This window comes from Staurois parvus, unplaced genomic scaffold (genome assembly GCF_062004578.1).
Source record: "Staurois parvus isolate SC_StPar_1 unplaced genomic scaffold, SC_StPar_1.0 ptg001388l, whole genome shotgun sequence".
NCBI lineage: Eukaryota > Metazoa > Chordata > Amphibia > Anura > Ranidae > Staurois > Staurois parvus.
Window position 1 is genome coordinate 71527 of NW_028319184.1, and position 19575 is coordinate 91101.

The 19575-nt window shown below is 47.2% G+C and overlaps 4 protein-coding genes across 4 annotated transcripts; 2 read left to right on the top strand and 2 right to left on the bottom strand.

Annotated features, from left to right (window-relative positions):
• The first annotated feature begins 4424 nt into the window (after positions 1-4424).
• Positions 4425-5189, top strand: LOC149436257 (histone H1-like). The gene has a single exon (XM_089661802.1). The coding sequence runs from the start codon at positions 4432-4434 to the stop codon at positions 5095-5097; it is 666 nt and encodes a 221-aa protein (XP_089517928.1). The 5' UTR covers positions 4425-4431; the 3' UTR covers positions 5098-5189.
• Positions 5190-9153: 3964 nt separating this feature from the next.
• Positions 9154-9582, bottom strand: LOC149436258 (histone H3). The gene has a single exon (XM_089661799.1). It carries the CDS (start codon positions 9562-9564, stop codon positions 9154-9156), a length of 411 nt encoding a protein of 136 aa, XP_089517925.1. The 5' UTR covers positions 9565-9582.
• Positions 9583-12106: 2524 nt separating this feature from the next.
• Positions 12107-13625, top strand: LOC149436259 (histone H2A type 2-B). Its single transcript, XM_089661800.1, has one exon. It carries the CDS (start codon positions 12130-12132, stop codon positions 12520-12522), a length of 393 nt encoding a protein of 130 aa, XP_089517926.1. The 5' UTR covers positions 12107-12129; the 3' UTR covers positions 12523-13625.
• Positions 13626-13731: 106 nt separating this feature from the next.
• LOC149436260 (histone H4) lies at positions 13732-14091 on the bottom strand. Its single transcript, XM_089661803.1, has one exon. The coding sequence runs from the start codon at positions 14073-14075 to the stop codon at positions 13764-13766; it is 312 nt and encodes a 103-aa protein (XP_089517929.1). The 5' UTR covers positions 14076-14091; the 3' UTR covers positions 13732-13763.
• Positions 14092-19575: the final 5484 nt, after the last annotated feature.

The window sequence follows — 19575 nt, forward strand, 5'->3', positions numbered from 1 at the left end:
GCCAGTGAAGTAAGCAAGTTGGAGCAGTTTGTTTTTAACCGCTCTTCTCTGCCCTTGCTGTAGAGTGAGTTGCCATAGGAACCCAGGTGTGTGAGCAGGCAGCAGAGTGACAAAAGCTAGAGTGTGAGTTGTAGACTACTGGTGGAGGCAAGAACACTTCACACAATTTCCCCAGAAATTGTAGCTTTTCTAGTTACAATTATTTGTATTATACAGGAATTATATAGCGCTGACAGTTTGCTCAGCGCTTTACATTATGGAGGGAGACAGTACAGTAACAATACAGTTCAATACAAGAGGGATTCGAAGGCCCTGATCCTGGGAGCTTACAATCTAGGAGATAATAGTTTGTAAGAAATAAACAGAATAATAGAACAATCTGCAAAGGCCGAGTGTGCAGAGGGAGGGGGGGGGGGGTGTCTTGGTGTCTGTGAGCTTATGAAAATGCAACACTAGCCGAGGTACATCTTAAAAGATTTGGGAAGGGGAGGGGGGGGGGGGATATGCCAAAGCAATTTCCAGGTAAAGCTTTTGATGTATTCTTTATTTTCTCCAGTCAGTTTATTCCTCAGTTATTACCTTTTGTCCCACCAGCCCCTCTGTACTAGATTGTAAGCTCCCTGGAGCAGGCCCTCCTAACCCTCTTGTATTGAATTGCATTGTTGCTGTATTTTTTTACAGCACTGCACAAAGTGTTGGCGCTATATAAATCCTGAATAATAATATTAATGGTCTGTGTAAAAGGGGGGGACACCCTGGTCCACCACATGGCAGATAATATTAGCTGGATTTCCAGAAAAGGTCTCATTATTGAAATGATCTCTTGGGGAATCGAATGTTGATGGATTGCAACAATGTATCAAGCAGAGCAGAAAAGAGAAACATATTTTAAGTAACAACGAAATCCTTCCTGTACATATGTGTGTAAAATATAGTGACACCTAATGGGAGTGTTGAGCATTGCAGCCAATCATCCCATCCCCCCAATATGCAGGTTAGTCCGTCCCGGATAGAGAGGAGCCGTGCTTTGTGGATAGAGAGGAGCGTTGCATGACAGCTGACATATTCATCAAAGGGGTGAAGTCTCCCAGGTGATGTATTTAACTCTTTATTATTATTATTATTAATATTATACAGTGTTTATATAGCGCCAAAGGGTATGCTCAGCGCTGTACAGTAGCAAGGGGGACAGAACATGAGACAAGACAGTAACAATACAATACATGAGGGGTTCGAGGGCCCTGCTCTTTCGAGCTTACAATCTAGGAGGGAGGGGAAGGTGATAAAGGAGGAGATGGCTGTGGGGGATGGAGTGGTGGGAGGAGCGGAGGAGGTTGTTAGGTGAGTTCAGGTGTTAGATGAGGTTGGGGTAGGCTTCCCTGAAGAGGAGGGTTTTCAGGGTGCGCCTGAAGGTGAGGAGGGTGGGACGACAGTCTGATGGATTGGGTAGGGAGTTCCAGAGGATGGGGGAAGTCCTAGAGAAGTCCTTCAATTGGGCGTGGGAGGAGGAGACCAGGGAGCTAGAGAGTAGGAGGTCCTGTGAGGAGCGGAGGGCATGGGTAGGGTAGTATTTGGGTATCAGGTCAGTTATATAGTTTCGGGCGGCATTGTGAATGGCTTTGTAGGTCAGAGTTAGCAGTTTGAATTTGATGCGTTGGGCAATCGGGAGCCAGTGAAGGGATTGGCAGAGGGGGGAGGCAGATGTGGAGCGGTTGGTGAGGTGGATGAGTCTAGCCGCTGAGTTTAGAATCGACTGGAGTGGGGATAGCATTTGTTTGGGTAGGCCAGTGAGAAGGGAATTGCAATAGTCCAGGCGTGAGATGATGAGGGAGTGTACGAGTTGTTTGGTGGTGTCTGGGGTGAGGAATGTGCGTATCTTGGAGATGTTGCGGAGGTGGAGCCTGCAAGATCTAGATAGCAGTTGGATGTGGGGTAGGAAGGAGAGGTGGGAGTCCAGGGTGACACCCAGGACTTCGGCGTGTGGGGTGGGAGAGATGGTGGCGTTGTTGTGATGGAGAGGCGGGGGGGGGGGGGGAGACCAGGAGCTCGGTTTTGGATAGGTTAAGTTTGAGGAAATGGAGCAACATCCAGTCTGATATGTTGATTAGGAGGTGGGCGATGCGAGCAAAGGGGGTGAGGTGGGGGGTGGAGAGGTAAATTTGGATGTCGTCGGCATAGAGGTGGTAATTGAAGCCCTGGTAGTGAATAAGTTTGCCAAGGGAAGAGGTATAGATGGAGAAGAGGAGGGGCCCGAGGCTTGGGGGACCCCGACAGAGAAGGGGAGGGAGGGGGAGGTGGAAGTGTTGTAGGTGACGCTGAAGGAGCGTTGGGAAAGGTAGGAGGAGAACCAGGAGAGAGCAGCGTCCCAGATGCAAAGGGATTGCAGTTTGGCAAAAAGGAGATGGTGGTCAACAGTGTCGAAGGCCGCGGAGAGGTCGAGGAGCAGGAGGAAAGAATAGTGGCCATTGGCTTTGGTGGTTAGCAAGTCGTTGGTGATTTTAAGTAGGGCGGTTTCGGTGGAGTGTAGGGGACGGAAGCTGGACTGTAGGGGGTTAAGGAGGTTGTTATCAGTGAGGTGGGTGCTTAGGCGATTGTAGGCCAGGCACTCAAGGAGCTTGGAGGTGAAAAGCAGCAGGGAGATGGGTCTAAGGTTGTTAAGGTTAGTGGGGTCCAGGGAGGGTTTTTTGAGTATGGGGGTGATGTGTGTGTGCTTTAGATGGGAGGGTGCAGGTGGAGAGGGAGAGATTGAAGATGTGGGTGAGGGAGCGAATAATGGAGGGGGGGGGTGACTGGAGAAGCTGTGAGGGGATAGGGTCCAGGAGGCAGATGGTGAGGCGGGCTTCAGTGAAGACCTCAGAGACCTCTTCAGGGGTAGCTGGGCTGAAGGAGCAGAGTGTTGGGGAGGTGATGGTGATATTCTTTATGGTCATATTCTGATGACAACTCAACATTTGGCAATATTCCTTTACTTTCCCTCTACCTGATAACACTAAACAGGACAAAGACCGAAAATGGAGCGCAGAGAGCAGAAAGAATGCTGCAATCCTCATTGTCCAAAATGGGAAACCTTTCTTGTTTGTTATTTGCTTTTTGTATTTATTTTTCTGTACTTTAAAAAGTGTGCATTTTCAATCTTGCCCTCAATGCCACATGAAAACAAACACAACAAAACAATCGTATAGGTTAGTTTGGGGACGAAGGTGTGTGTGTGTGTGTGTGCGTGGGGGGGGGGGGTACATGTCTTCCCTGTGACTTCTAGGGCACTAGGCCATGGCTTATCTGGGGAGGTGATTGTATCCGGATTAGAATCATTGTAACAAGTGAATCCTGTCGGCGATACTTTGTTGTTTTCAGGTCCATCGTTTGGTGTATTCCCTTCTTGTCGGTGCAATTCTTTCTCCTTGGACTGAGGAGAAGGGAACACCCTGGAGGCTTTTACATGTTAGTACAAAGAAAAGAAGTGTCAGGGTCAGTAGACATGTGTTGGTCTTAGAGGAACCCCACCGCTCATTCCCCTCCAAATAGCCGACATTTCCTCTCCACATTCCCCACATGATAGACAAGAATGGGATTTGCAGCAAACTTCCTATTCCTGAAATGATCTCTCAGGGAATCCAAATGTGATGGATTGACTTCCATCACTGAAAGCATCAAATCCTATTGTAGATCCGAGGATTCCGAGCAAACCTCCCCCCTGAGCAGTCTATGGAGCTGTGGAGTGAAATGCGGCAATCAAGTCATTGGCAGGATTTGGCTGTCAATGTCCATTTGTGATGATGATCCAATAATGACCCCTAGGCCATGACACCTGACACCCTGTAATGGGCGGAGCCCTTTGTATGTCTCCCAATGTCTGCCATGACATGACACAAGGATCTCCTGTGATCGGCCGATGTTTTTGTTCCCGGCTCCTTGTAGTCAGCTAGAGATGAGCCGAGTTGTGTATTAGAGGGAAATGTTTGGCGATCTCCCCTCTTCCCTCGTGTAATGTGAAGCGGATTGTAGTGGGGGATGGGAGCAGATTGTTTTGTGGGTAGAATGTGTCCCCCCAAGCAGGTAGAAGGCAGAATGGGCCCCCCACTCCGGAGGATGGTTGTGTTTGCAGCCTCTGTGTTCAGACTCGTGAGCAGCTCCTGACAGCTGGAAGAGACCCCCGATAAGTGACAGTCCAGGGAGCAGATCGGCTCCCCGGTGCACATCGGACATCGTTCTGTTTCTGAATAAAATCGGTTTTATATCTACCGGGAAACACATGAAGGGAGAGAATATACTCCAACACTGGAATGACATCCAGTGGGCGTGTGTGATGTGTAACCAATAGCAGGACAGAGTGGAGTTGTGTGTCAACCAATCGCAGTGTTCGAAGGTCTGTATATAAGGCGGAGCGCCGTGTGATTTGTAATGAACTATTGTGGAAACATTTCCCGAGTCATGACGGAGACTGAGAGCGCCCCAGCCGCCGCTCCTCCAGCGGAGGCCGCCGCCAAGAAGAAGCCGGCTAAGAAGGCGTCAGCCGGAGGAGCCAAGAAAGGCATCAAGAAGGCGTCCGGTCCCGCCGTGTCCGAGCTCCTCGTCCAAGCCGTGTCCGCTTCCAAGGAGCGCAGCGGGGTGTCCCTGGCCGCCCTGAAGAAGGTCCTGTCCGCCGGAGGATACGATGTGGACAAGAACAAGAGCCGCCTGAAGATCGCCCTCAAGGCGCTGGTGACTAAGGGGAGCCTCGTCCAGGTCAAAGGCCATGGGGCCTCCGGATCGTTCAAGATCAACAAGAAGCAGCCCGACGGCGCCAAGGCGAAGCCCAAGAAACCGGCCACCAAGAAGAGCAACAAGAAGCCATCGGCGGCGGCCAAGCCCAAGAAACCGGCCGCCAAGTCCCCCAAGAAGAAGGCGGCCGGCAAAGCTCCCACCGCAGCCAAGAGCCCCAAGAAGAAGCCGGCCGCCAAGAGACCGGCAAAGGCTGCAGCCAAGAAGGTGACCAAGAGCCCCAAGAAGAGCAAAGCTGCAGCCAAGCCGAAAAAAGGCGCCAAGAGTCCCGCTAAGGCCAAGCCGGCAGCTAAGAAGGCGGCTAAGCCCAAGAAGGCCGCTCCGAAGAAGAAATAATGGGCGGCGACCTCCTTCATCTCCACCCCCCAAAGGCTCTTCACAGAGCCCCCCACCTCCCCCCAACAGAGCTCTCCATACATACACCGACATCGCTGAGTGCACACTGCTCCGTATGTCATCTTTTCCCGATATAGAAGATCTGATAGAAATAAATCTGACAATTCCCTCACACTACCTGGGGGGGGGGGGGACGACTAAAAATTCACATTTCTTCTAGTAGATCGTTTCAGGATTTCATGCGGCCATTCTGAACGTTCTAAGGAGAATCCTAATGATCGAGAGACACATCATCCTCTGGACAGGTTAGAATGATCAGCAACAAGCTGTGAGCTCAGTTTTGGAAAGATTGAGTTTGAGGAAGTGGAGTGACATCCATGCCGATATGTCACTTAGTAGGTTAGTAATGCTAGAGGAGACTGAAGGGGTGAGGGGTAGAAAGATAGTGTGTCATCAGCATAGAGATGGTACCTAAAGCCATTGGAGTTTATCAAGTGACCAAGGGAGGAGGTGTAGATGGAGAAGAGAAGGGGTCCAAGGACAGAACCTTGGAGTGAAGAGGAGGCAGCGTTATAGGTAATGATGAAGGAGCGCTGCAATAGGTAGGAAGAGAACCAGGAGAGAGCGGAGTCTCTGAGGCCAAGAGTGGAGTATTTTGAGGAGGAGGGGATGGTCAACAGTATCAAAAGCTGCAGAGAGGTCAAGTAGTAAGAGTACGGAGTAGTGGCCATTGGTTGGGATGAGTACGGAGTAGTGGCCATTGGTTGGGATGAGTACGGAGTAGTGGCCATTGGTTGGGATGAGTACGGAGTAGTGGCCATTGGTTGGGATGAGTACGGAGTAGTGGCCATTGGTTGGGATGAGTACGGAGTAGTGGCCATTGGTTGGGATGAGTACGGAGTAGTGGCCATTGGTTGGGATGAGTACGGAGTAGTGGCCATTGGTTTTAGCAGTTAGTAAATCATTAGTGAGGTTTAGTAGAGCAGTTTCAGTGGAGTGTAGTGAGCAAAAGCCAGACTTAAGGGTCAAGAAGGTTGATGTCAGTCTACAATTGCCTGAGCTCCTACCTCACTAAGCGTTCTAAGAGTTTAGAGGTAAATGGCAGCAGGGAGATGGGTCTTAAGTTCAGGTTGGTGGGGTCCAGGGAGGACTTTTAAGTATGGGAGTGATGTGCGCATGCTTTAGAGAGGAGGGGAAGGCACCTGTAGAGAGGGAGAGATTGAAGATGTGAGTGAGGGAGCATAGGATGGAAGAGGAGGGGGACCATAGTAGTTGTGAGGGGGCAGGTGGTGAGATGGGCTTCTGAGAAACCTTAGTGACCTCTTCAGTAGTAGCAAGGTCAAAAGAGGAAAGTGTTGAGGGAGGTTTAGTATAAGGTATGCTAAGTGGGATGGATGTCTATGTAGCAGAGATGCCCCTATAAATTGCAAATCATTTCAAACACAAGATTGATGCAATCTCGTAGCAGTGAGTGAGGTACTGGGTGGAGAAAGTAGAGTTAAAAGAGAAGAGACCAGGAGGACTGGATGACAAGGTATTAATAAAAGTGACAAAGTAGGCTTATTTGGCAGCATGGAAGGAGGAATTGTATGTTAGGAAAGCAGATTTATATCGGGTGAAAGCTTGCTGAGATTTGGTTTTACACCACAATCACTACAGTGCACAACTATATCGCTTAAGATTTCTGGTGTGGTCAGTCTGCCACGGTTGTAATGGTCGGCTCCTGATGCTTCCTGTTGTTAGAGGAGCAAGTGAGTCTAATGTGGATGAAAGTGAACTGTTGTAGACAGCAGTGGTCAGGGCAGGACAGGGGAGAGATTCTGTCATAGAGGCGGTCAGTTGCAAAGTGGAAAAGAGAAGGGTTTAAGTTGTGAAGGTTTCTAAGGGTAATTGTTTGCTGTTCAGAGGGATAGGTGATGAGAGAGAGGAAATGGGGTGTTTGTGAGGTTGTAGGGAGTTCCAAGATGGGAATACATTAGTCCATGTTTTCTCCCATCAGAGTCAGTGGAGGACCATGTCCATTGTGTTAAGGTAAAAGATGAGGTTAAGTTGAAGAGTTGGGATGTAGTCGGGTTGTTCACATTAATGGGGATGTTAAAATCTCCAAGATTGATAGTGGGTATTTCAGAGGGGAGAAAGTAGGGTAGACAGGCAGAGAAGTCATCAAAAATTGGGACAAGGGTCCAGGAGGCCGATAGATCACTGCAATCCTCAGAAAAATGGGAGAATACAGCTAGATGCAGGGAAGGTTAGGGAGGACTTGAAAGGTGCTCAGTGGGGATAGAAGCAAACCAACTCCACCTCCTTTCCGACCACTGGGTCTGGGTGAGTGGGTCCAGAGAAGGCCTCCATAGGAAAGTGCTGCTTGGAGCCACAAAGGTCATGGACAGAGGTGAGCTTATTACAGACAGAGCGGGCATTCCAGAGTGCACATGGAAAAAGGGTAGTTTTTAGGAGCATGGGGATTGATATTAAATTGAGTGGATTGCGGCTATTCCTGGAGGAAGGAGGGTGCCTGGTGTGGGGGTGAGATACTGGAGGATCAGGTTTGGAGATATATTTAGGATGGACTGCATGTAATTTTGGATTTGTAGATTGATGAAAGTTTCCAATGGGGAACATGTGTAGAGTGAAGTGTAGAAAAATGTCATATGGGGCAGCACAGTGGCTAAATGGTTAGCACTTTTGCCTGGCAGCACTAGGGTCCTTGGTTCGAATCCCAGCCACAGCACCACCTGCCTGGAGTTTGCATGTTCTCCCTGTGCCTGCGTGGGTTTCCTCCCACACTCCAAAGACATGCTTGTAGGTTAATTGGATCCTGTCTAAATTGGCCCTAGTATGTATGAATGTGAGTTAGGGACCTTAGATTGTACGCCCCTTGAGGGTTTAGGGACTGATGTGAATGTTCAATATATATGTGTAAAGCGCTGCGTAAATTGACGGCACTATAGAAGTACCTGAAATAAATATCCCCAGAGGTTAGGAAAAGCCAGGTGAGGAAAGTAACATGGGAGTGGGATGTATATGAGTGCACATGCCTTCCAGTCCTGGTAATTGGGTCAGCAGGAGGTGATGAGAGCAGTAGAAGGGAGGGTGAGATGTATAAGTTGAGGTGGAGCAGAGGGATAAAGAATGGAGATTGAGAGGAAAGGATAGTAATACGAGTAGAGGTGGAATATTAAACAGGTACATGGAGTGGGAATCAGACTTGTAGAGGCTTCTCAGGGTGTTTGCCTGCAGCCCATCCAGTGTGCAGTAGAGTTCTTCCTGCTGCTTTAGTTATCCTGTTGTGTTCAACTGAAAATGCCCTCACAGGACAGAGCCATCTGTGACTTCCCCCATAAAGTGGTCTACATTTATAGGGAGATGATCAAATGAGCAACTCTTCTCCGCCACAATTAGGAATTGCTAAGGATCACAGTAATTTTTTGGGGAGAGGATTATCTAAACCAGCCCAGACAGGCCAAAGTCATAAACGATGATGGATTCTCTGATCACAGAAAGGCACAAGGAGGTGAGAATCAATCACCACAGACTAATTATCCTGAGATTTGCAGAAAGTCGATGCATTGCAGGGAGACAGCTTAAGGTGGAGATGACAGCATTTACCCCAACCTACTAGCTGCTGGTAACAGAACCACCCATGACGTCATTGATAAGGACATGGGGCCCCTGCACAGCATCCTTGCCTGCCCGTCAGCAGTGAGGTCACATTAGCCGAGACAGAAACCCGGCAGCTGAGCGACACGTCACTGACACTTATCGATCTATATATGTTACTAGCGCAGTCTGTATTTCTGTAACTGAGGGAGAACAGAAACCCCAAGTCCCCTCCCCCATCGGGCGCCCCCCATGTACAGACGGCGCTGCGTTGTGTAAACCGGTTTAGTTCCTTACATGTTGTAATGGCGCCTCCAGATTGCGCTGAATTGTAAAAGGCGCCATGAGGGGGAAAGGCGGAGAAGTCCCGGTACAGAGCTCTGTGTGGGGGGAGGTGGGGGCTCTGAGAAGAGCCGTTGGTTGGCGGGTTGTGTGGAATGTCTGTTGCGGGGGGGTCTAGGCCCTCTCTCCGCGGATGCGGCGTGCCAGCTGGATGTCTTTGGGCATGATGGTGACCCTCTTGGCGTGGATGGCGCAGAGATTGGTGTCCTCGAAGAGTCCGACGAGATAAGCCTCTGCGGCCTCTTGCAGAGCCATGACGGCGGAGCTCTGGAAGCGCAGGTCGGTCTTGAAGTCCTGGGCGATCTCTCGGACGAGGCGCTGGAAGGGCAGCTTGCGGATGAGCAGCTCGGTGGATTTCTGGTAGCGGCGGATCTCTCGGAGAGCCACGGTGCCGGGCCTGTAGCGGTGAGGCTTCTTCACTCCGCCGGTGGCCGGGGCGCTCTTGCGGGCGGCTTTGGTGGCCAGCTGCTTGCGGGGAGCTTTCCCTCCGGTGGACTTACGGGCGGTCTGCTTGGTACGAGCCATCTCTACTCCTCTCTTGCCGGGAACTGCGACTGTAACGTGCCTCTGCTCTGCACAGCAATTTATACACATCTCTTATCTCTGATTGGAGAACTACGCCACGCCCTTTCTAATGATTGGGTTACTTAAAAAGAGCGGAATTTTCAAAAAGCCCGCCAGGATCTTCACGTTATCTGTGTAGGTAGAGAAGCCCGCTGTGTCAGGGGTGGGGGAGGGGAGGGCCTCCACATCATACAATGCTCGGAGCTCTCCTTACTACCAAAGAAGAGAAGATTAATCAGAGATCTGCTAATAATCAGAGATCAGAGACTCCCTGTACAATGTAACAATTACATCCATTGACATCGGACTGGATTCCTCCATAATACAGTGAATGGGATGACAGAAGATCCTCCTCCGATCTCACGGATCCGATGATTCCTCTGTTCGGGACTAAGAAGCAGAACGTTTGTCGCCCATCTCGGTCCATCCAGCACAATTGTGGACTAACAGGGACAGTCAGAAGGGCTGCAATGTATCGTCTATAGAAGAGCGAGATGACAAGAGACATGACTTGTGTGCGGATCTGGGAGGAGATACAATGTGATTTCTGCCTTTTCTCTCCGAATCCCACTTCCAAGGACAATCCGATCCCGGCGATGACAGTGTGGACTTTGATGGCACAATGACAATCTATCGCTGAGGATGTGAGGAGGCGGACATCTAGTCTGCAGCAATTCATCCCATTCATTTCACATTTACGAGTTTATTTGTAACAAACATTATTTGGTACTTGTCTGTTAATACACCGGGTTTATAAATATTTTCATCTGATAGGAATATTTTTTTTTTAAATTCCCGCCAAGATCTGCGGGTTATCTTTGTTAGAATATCCCGATCTCTCTGGGAGCTCCTTACTGCCAGATGAGAAAACATTGATAAGAAAGATGTTCATAATTCAAGATTCAAACGTCTTATCAATGTAAGAATTGCAATCTCCGAGAGAGGACTATTTCTGTCCATAATTCAGTAAATTAGATGACATAAAGTAAAGGGGGAGGGAAATAAATCGTCCCAATGCATCTACACCCTCATTTATGATAACTGTATTACAATTTATAACCTCCACTTTCCATTCTGTGTATTAATCTGATGCACCTGAAATTCACAGACTGCTGTAATGAAAAAGAGAGAGGAAAAAATAAAGATATATACACAGTGGTGTATTTAGATTTTGTGCTGCCCTAGGCAACACAATAATTTAGCGCCCCCCCCCCCATGAGAGAGCGAGATAAGTGTGTGTATATATGATTCTCTCCCTCTTCTATATCTTCCCTCTCTCTCCCTTCCCACATCATATGGGACTGCACACAAACACCTTCTCCAAATGCTGCTGATCTCCGGGCAGCAGGAAGGAGGGGAGGGGGGGCAGCCCCATAAGATTCATCAGTGTAGGGTGGGAGGCAGGGAGATCCCACAGAATACAGCACGGCTCACCTCCAGGCTCATTCCTCTCTTGACACTTCTCCTCTCTCTGCTCCAGGCTGTCCAGTCCCGGCTCGTCAGCTGCTAAAGGGAGAGGTACAGGAGCATCGCTCTGCAACTGTCCTCCCCCTGCATCCATTCTCCTGCTGTCCGGACCACTGCAAGGGTACCTGTGTACCTCTCCTGGCGGCCCTGCCTGCCGCTGCCCAAGAGGACCCTTCATCTGGGGGGCGGTGTCGCCCCCTAAAAATTGCCACCCTAGGCAAACGCCTTGTTTGCCTCTCGGTAGATACGCCCCTGCATATACACTATATTGCCAAAAGTATTGGTCTTAGCCATCAATTGCTCGTCAATAAACGCAAACCTTGGCTAGCCACCTGTTTAATGTCAGCCAGGAGAGCCATCCTAAAAAAGTGGACTTCGCTACCCCCACAGTCAATAGATTTGAAACAAGGCCTCAACAGCCTACTTTGCATAGAACATCTGGATCTTCAAGTCTCTACCTCTCAAACTTTTTCACCTGTAAAGGGATCAATGACATCACTAAATGGTATCCTATCCCTGCCCGCCCAGCCTACGGGACAGGTTGACAATGTTTCCCTTCAGCTCAGATGATACAAACCTGAGCTACACTACATCTGAGTCAGAGCTCCCTAGTATCTGTCCAGACGCCTCGTCCCCATAGAGGGATATATATGCTTCCACTACATGGTCCCCCTTCACACCAGGCAGGCTCTAGTGATATGGTAACACTAGGAATGATTCTCTTTCAAATGCTACTGAGGGAACTAATGTCTTTCACACGTTTAACTGAACCGAACATAAGTCATCTGAGATCCTTCTATTCTCTGTGCTCTCTATTCTTTACTTAACTCTCCCTTTTAACACCCCCACCTTTCTTTCTACTCCCTCTCCGTCATGTGATGGAGAGTGACGTCATGACTTCTTTCCTCGAGTACAGATTAGTGTAGAAACAAGTCTGACCGCTATTGGCTGAATTCTAAAGCGACCAATCCCAGCGTGTGACGTCAGAGCATGGAGTGTATAAAGGAGAGGAGGCGGCTGCTGGGACCTATCTGTGTGTGATTCGTCAGTCATCCAATCATGTCTGGTCGCGGCAAACAAGGAGGCAAGGCTCGGGCTAAGGCCAAGACCCGATCGTCCCGGGCCGGTCTGCAGTTCCCCGTCGGTCGTGTTCACCGTCTGCTCCGGAAGGGCAACTATGCCGAGCGGGTCGGGGCCGGAGCTCCCGTCTATCTGGCCGCCGTCCTGGAGTATCTGACGGCTGAGATCCTGGAGCTGGCCGGCAACGCCGCCCGAGACAACAAGAAGACCCGCATCATCCCCCGACACCTCCAGCTGGCTGTCCGCAACGACGAGGAGCTCAACAAGCTGCTGGGCGGCGTCACCATCGCCCAGGGAGGAGTCCTGCCCAACATCCAGGCCGTGCTGCTGCCCAAGAAGACCGAGAGCCACAAGGCCGCCAAGAGCAAGTAATCCCCCCACAGGATTCCCTTCTATCCGCCAACACAACGGCTCTTCTCAGAGCCCCCCACATCTCCATACAAAGGGCGGACATACGGCTTCTATGGACACCAATCCCACACTCCTCTCTATCTCCCGCTTCTATGGGATTCTCGGGGTCTGGGGGGTGGAGGAGGAAAGTCGGCGACTTCTTCCCTCCGTCCTGCTCTGTAGATCTCGGATTAGTAAAGGACGTTCTGGGATGGAAGCTGTCACGTGTTTGTAATGACAATGCTAAGAGGTGGAAATCCTTCCCGCCGTCCGGACAGTAAGTCTCCTCTACATCCGGGTGTCATCTCTGCTTCTCCATAGGAAGAGGTTTGGACGCCGGGAAGGATTTCTATGTTGAACTTTCTGGGGAGAAAGTGATCTCTCGGCGCCCCGGGATTGGGCGGGTTATTTGTAGCCGATAACCGGTTTTCACATCCGAATTCTAAAAGATAATTTTCCTAAAATTGTTTATCGATCCTGATCAGATAATTTACTCCGAAACATTTTTTTCTGTCTCTATATGATTAAAAAACGGTCATTGCTTCAATTGTATAATAAATTCCACTTTCCCGCCGGAATTCTATGGACCGTTACAGACAATCTGCATCCATTGACCGTTATATCTGGGAAGATCGATCAATCCTTCCATTCATTCCGAGCATTGCAACTATTCATGTGAAATGTTTTATTTGTATTCAAAACCCGACAAGATGGAGTTCTGTTTACTGATTTTATTGAATTTCCTGCACTATGAATATATATATATTTTTTTTACTTGAGACAACGCCCGCAGCTGTGATTGGCTCAATTTCAAATTCTGCCGCCGGAATAGTGTAGATCGTTTCAGAGAAATATTCAGCACGATTATACCGCCAAATCCGAGCCGGAGAACAAAGGAGATCATCAGATGACATATATAACTAATCGATAAATCTGCTTGGAATGAAAGTCTACAACTGAATCCTTTCAATATCAGATCTATTAAAGACTTGCAGCTGTTACAGATCTCACATCTAGAATATTGATGAAATGATTGGTAGAAATAACTCCTAACACTGCCAAATAAATATGTACAATGAAAAGAATGTTTGAGTTTCTAAATATTCCCCGAGAGATTGATGATCTCAAGGTTTCTATTAATAGCCCTTCGTATGAGAAGGTGGGCGGCCCTGAGAAGGGCCTTTGTGACGATGAAGGGGGGTGGGGGGGGCGGTTATGATGATTTATCCTCCGAATCCGTAGAGGGTGCGTCCCTGCCGTTTGAGAGCATAGACGACATCCATGGCGGTGACGGTCTTCCTCTTGGCGTGCTCGGTGTAGGTGACGGCATCGCGGATGACATTCTCCAGGAAGACTTTCAGCACTCCGCGGGTCTCCTCATAGATGAGGCCGGAGATGCGCTTGACTCCCCCTCTGCGGGCCAAACGTCGGATGGCGGGTTTGGTGATGCCCTGGATGTTGTCCCGGAGCACCTTCCTGTGGCGCTTGGCGCCGCCTTTCCCCAGACCCTTCCCTCCTTTACCGCGACCAGACATGACGATTCTTCTCTGCTGCAAACACCGACTGACCTCTGGGCTGGGCACGCCTTCCTTTTATAGAGCACGAGCGGACCTGATGGGAACCTTCCTGGGAAGAGGCGGAGTCACACCCATTCATTACACACAATACAATTGGATTCATTTGTAACCATTATACACATTCTGCGGTTTTCAAATATATAGATCCATCTCCAGGAGAGAAATCTCTTCATTCTTCTCAATGGTTTTCTATTTCTTCCTCGGAGATTACACAGAAACATTCATCTTTCACATTTCAGAACACAAACATATTCTGAGGGATTGGAGGGAAAACATAAATCTTAATAAACGTTCTTTATATGAATATTTGCAATGTCCTTATAACGATGTTTAGCTGATCGCAGAGCCTGGAATAAATGGAAGGGTTGATCGATCTTCCCAGATAACGGTAAATGGATGCGGTCGGTTCTCCGTATCGGATTTGGCGGTAAGAGGGCGGATTGTCTGTGACGTCACATAGAATTCCGGCGGGAGATTTGAATGAAGCAATTAGAAAGTTGAGCCAATGACAGTTATAGACGTTTCCTTCAGATAGTAAAACATCTTTTTTTCTACGTGGAGTGTGAAGGAGGTGATGAGATCTGTTCCCTCAGTCGGGAGGATCGTTGTTCGGTATATATTGAACGATCTCTGATCTTCAGGAGAAACTCATCACAACTAAAGGAAGGCGGATAAGATCCGTCCCTGGAATAAGATGTCATTTCCCCAGAGTCTCACACTGAAAGCATTTTCTATTATGAATGTATAATTGTCATCATAATTAAAATATATAATATGGTATTGTAAAATAATTATAACATTTAAATTATAAAAACAAATTTTAAAAAAGTCAGTTATTTTAGATTTTGTAACAACATATCTTGAGGATAATTGACATGGGGGAAGACACATTAGCCGCAGGACTTTAAAAACCGGTTCAGCTCCGCCCTATTGCAGAATTACTACTACAGGGCGGGCTCCCTGCACACAATCATATGTATATATACATGACTTGTGCTCCCGCCTTGATCGCAGGCCATGGGCGCACACGCCTGCCAACCCAGGGGTGCCGTGGTTCCGTGCCCAACCGATCAATCAGCAGATGAAGGCCAGTGATGTTCAGGATGGATTTGCTGATTGCTCCCTGCCCTATCAGTGATCTTCCTGTACTTGTGATTACACTTACACAGGTACAGGGAATGATGGAATCTTCTCTCCCTGGGCACATTCCATTCCAGAGAGAGAAGAAAGCAGATCCACGTGGGTCAAAAGTATTACACTTTTACAGTAAAAGCACAGCTAGGTCACATTTAACCCCCTTCACTCTCCCTGTTAACCCCTTCACTCCCCTGTCACCAGTGTCTTTAGTACAGTGTACAGATTTTTTTAATGATCACTGTATTAGTGTCTCTGGCGACTTCAGCTAACATTAGCATCCCACGATGCTGTTGAAGATGAACTGTAACTGGTCTCAGGGTTTGAGGGGATAAGTTGCTGAAGATCTGGAGTTTGGCCCCTTTGAATTCAAGAGATGTTTTGTTAGAGGTGGAGTTGAGCAGGGCCTCTTTACTGGACACCCCAAGGAATTTGTTAAGAAGCATGGTGAGTATTTTACAGATCTCCATCTTTGCCACAAGTTTTTGGAAAACTAAGAAAGAAAAAAAAAATATTTTTTATTTATTTCTTTTATATTTCAAAACCTTGAGAGAAAAACATGAGATCTGCAAAATACTCACCATGCCTCTTTTTATATTCCTTGGGGTGTCTACCCTTTCCTTTCTAATTTCTAGACAAAAGGAAATTGTGTGCTGAGTGAGCTCACTGTGCACTTCTAGGTCACTGACTAAGTTCCCAGTCAGGACTTTGGGACAAGCTCACCATCATGTGACCACGGTAAGATCCATTGACAGTGGACACATATAAAATCAACATTGCCTCCTGGGCATTAAAGTCCACTTGAAAGGGTCAGCAGATGACACTAAGGGTTAATGGTGTAGCTAGACCAGGGGTGGGCAAACTTTTTGACTTGAGGGCCGCAATGGGTTCATATATTGGACCCGGGGGCCAGACCAAGAGTAGATGAATGATGTGTATGTGTCATCCATAGTAAGTATAGTAATATTCCTCCATAGTAAGCATAGTAATTAATCCCCATATAGTAATTCATCCCCCATATAGTAATTCATCCCCCATATTAAGTCCCCAAGTCCCCCCTGTGTCAATTCACTTACCTTTGCTCCGCGCGTTCCTCTCGCCTTGTTCCTGTGCCGTTCCGGTGTAGCATGAAAATCTGTCTCCTATGAGGATCTGTCCCCCTCAATGTATCTGCGCATGTGCCAGTTTCAGGCATTAGCAGGCGATCGGCGATCTCCGGCACATGCGCAGATACGTCGAGGGGGACAGATCCTCATAGGAGACAGATTTTCATGCTACACCGGTCTTCAGAGCGGACTGTGAGAGGAGCCTAGCGGGAGCCTAGCTCCGCGGGCCGGATTAAAAGGTCCGCCGGGCCGTAGTTTGCCCATTGCTGAGCTAGAGCCATAACAGACCTCGCTTTTCCTATGGGGCCCAGAGCTGTCCAGCTGCACATGGATCTATGCAGCTGGCAATAGCATTTGATGGATATATTTGGACAAAATTATATTTCTGGATCACTACACAGTTGCTATGAACATTAATAACATTCTCCATCAATGGAGGATGTGTTCTTGAGGTGGAGATCCAAGAAACAAGTGTGTTTTAATGGTTTAAATTATTTGGATGTATTTTTTTTTTTTACTTATGTTAAAAAGCTGTAAAAAAAAAAAAAAAGTAAATTTCTCGTTGTTAAGGAGTAGGCCGCCACATTCTTAACAACAGATGACTCATTCAGCTTTCAGTGGGGTTCCCCTGCTGACAGCCGAAGTGTAAACAAAAGAAATGTCCCAGAAATTGGAACTGTCAAAAAAAAGCAGCCTAACAATGTTTATAAACAGCATTGCTCAGCCCTAAAACAGAAAGATAAGAAGAAACATTGTTTAATTTTGTTTCTCTCTGTTTATTCATCTACAGATCAAAAGGGATGAACTTCATTCTGCAGTTGAAGTCAGTTAAAAGCAACCTGTCAAATATGTATTTATTTATTTTTTTAATTAAATGTTCCTCTGTTTAACCCCTTATTAACCCTTCATTTACTGTAATCAGCTCTAGTTAACTCCTTTTTATCTTTCTCCATTTAATTATCTTCCTGATGATTTTTTTTTTTCTATGTTATAAACTACTGTATTAATAATTAAAAAGTATATATATATTTTTTTTTTGTCTAGTTTGTTTATTATTTTCACACCTTCACTTCTCATTCACCCGCCTGCCTTGTACAGCGAAGTACTGGTATGCCGATGTGGCTGTACCAACACAGGGGGACACTGCGCAATCACGCTAATCAGGACCCAGTGATCATATGATTGATATGTGATCACATGATCACAATGGTAGCAAAGCTGTTATGAGTCAATCTTACTCATAACAGCATTGGTGAACTGTGATTTGCTTACAGCTCTCTCATGGTGTATGGGCCAATCACAGCACCCTGTACGTATGATTATCTATAGACAATCACAAATCATTATTATTTTGAACTGTCATGAACTTAACCCATTCATGACAGTTCAAAGCAAGCATTGCATTGCTCTATCTTGGTTTTCATCCTACTTATCACAGCGCGCCTTCAGTGTTACCTATGACTCTGTCTCCTGCTCTCCACTTCCTCTTTTTGTAGGGGTCCCCCAAAATCCTGTCCTCGGAGCCACCTTCTTCTCCATCTGCACCTTCTCCCTTAGTCTCTTAATTAACGCCCATGGCTTCCAGTACTATCCATCTCTGTGTTGATGACATCCAAATCTACCTGTCTTCTCCTCACCTCACCTCTCACTCATCCATTCTTCTTTTGCATTACTAATTTGCTAAAGTTCAACCTTTCTAAAACCACTCATAATATCCTCCCCACCCCCTCGCACTTGTGCCCTCCTCCATGACTTTTCCATCAAGATCAATAATGCAACTATCAGTCCCTCCCCTCAAACAAGGGTACAAATTGAAAGTTTGGACTCTGACCTGGCCTTTCAGCCCCAAACCCAATTACTGTCCAAATCTTGTTGACTTCATCTCCATAACATCTCCAAAATATGCCCCTTGTTAACCATTGAAACTACTAAGCAACTCATTCACTTCATTGTTATCTCTTGACTTGACTACTGTAACTCCTTCCTCATAGGCCTACCTCTTTTCAGGCTGTCCCCTCTTCAGTTCATCATGAATGGTGCCCCTAGACTCATCTTCCTTACCAACAGTTCATTGTCTGCCACCCCTCTCTGCCAATCTCTCCACTGGCTCCCCATTGTCCAACAACTACAATTCAAAACATTAACAATAACACACAAAGCAAATTACAACTCTGCCATGAGCTACATCATCAATCTTGTCTCCAAATGTTACCCGGACCATCATTTCTGCCCCTTCCAAGACCTCCTGCTCTCTGGCTTCCTCCCCTGCTCATTTACAGGACTTTTCCAGAGCCTCTCCCATCCTCTTGAACTCCCTTAACCAATCTGTATGGCTATCTCCTACTCTGTCAAATTTTAGGCGATTCCTGAAAACATAACTCTTCAAGTGTTATTAAACCCTGGACCCTGCATTCACTACATCTGGTCTCCCACAGTACACAGAACATGGAAATGCAAATATTGTAGTAACTATAAACTGCTAAATACCTTTTCTGATCAGCAGTATATAGCAGTCTTGTGACTTCTATCAGTTTCCTGCTGAGCACTGGTTAATCTTGTAGGAGGCGTTTTCATTCTCCTATGACTGTCCTATGAGGCTGAGTAACCCCTGGCCCTCTGTCTGGACAGTGCAGAGAGCTGATAACACGTAACCTCCCAAAGAAAATAAAAAACTCTCTAGCAATACAAACCAAACTGAGCATGTGCAGACTGACTCCTAGAACTCTGTACTATCATCAGATGGATTGGAGGCTGTGGAAGAAGGAGAGGATCAGAATATACAGGATTAAACAGCCTTTTTACACAATGCAGAGGATTAACCTCTTAGGTTCCACCGTGAGTATAGCAAGCATGGGTTACTACATATACAGACTGATTGTACTGTTGTAAGTTTAGTAACAATTTCAGGGAAGCCTATCCTGCCTTCAGCTAATAACCAAATCTTGTATTTCCCCCATCAGTTCCTTCCTTTACAGTTATTACATTTTGTCCCTCCAGCCCCTCCCTATTAAAATGTAAGCTCCCAGGATCAGGGCCCTCCTAACCCTCTTGTATTGAACTTTATTGTTGCTGTATTGTCTCTCTTTATATTGTAAAGTTCTGAGCAAACTGTTGGAGCGATATAAATCCTGTATAATAATAATAATAATAATATATAAATCCTGTATAATAATAATAATAATAATAATATATAAATCCTGTATAATAATAATAATAGT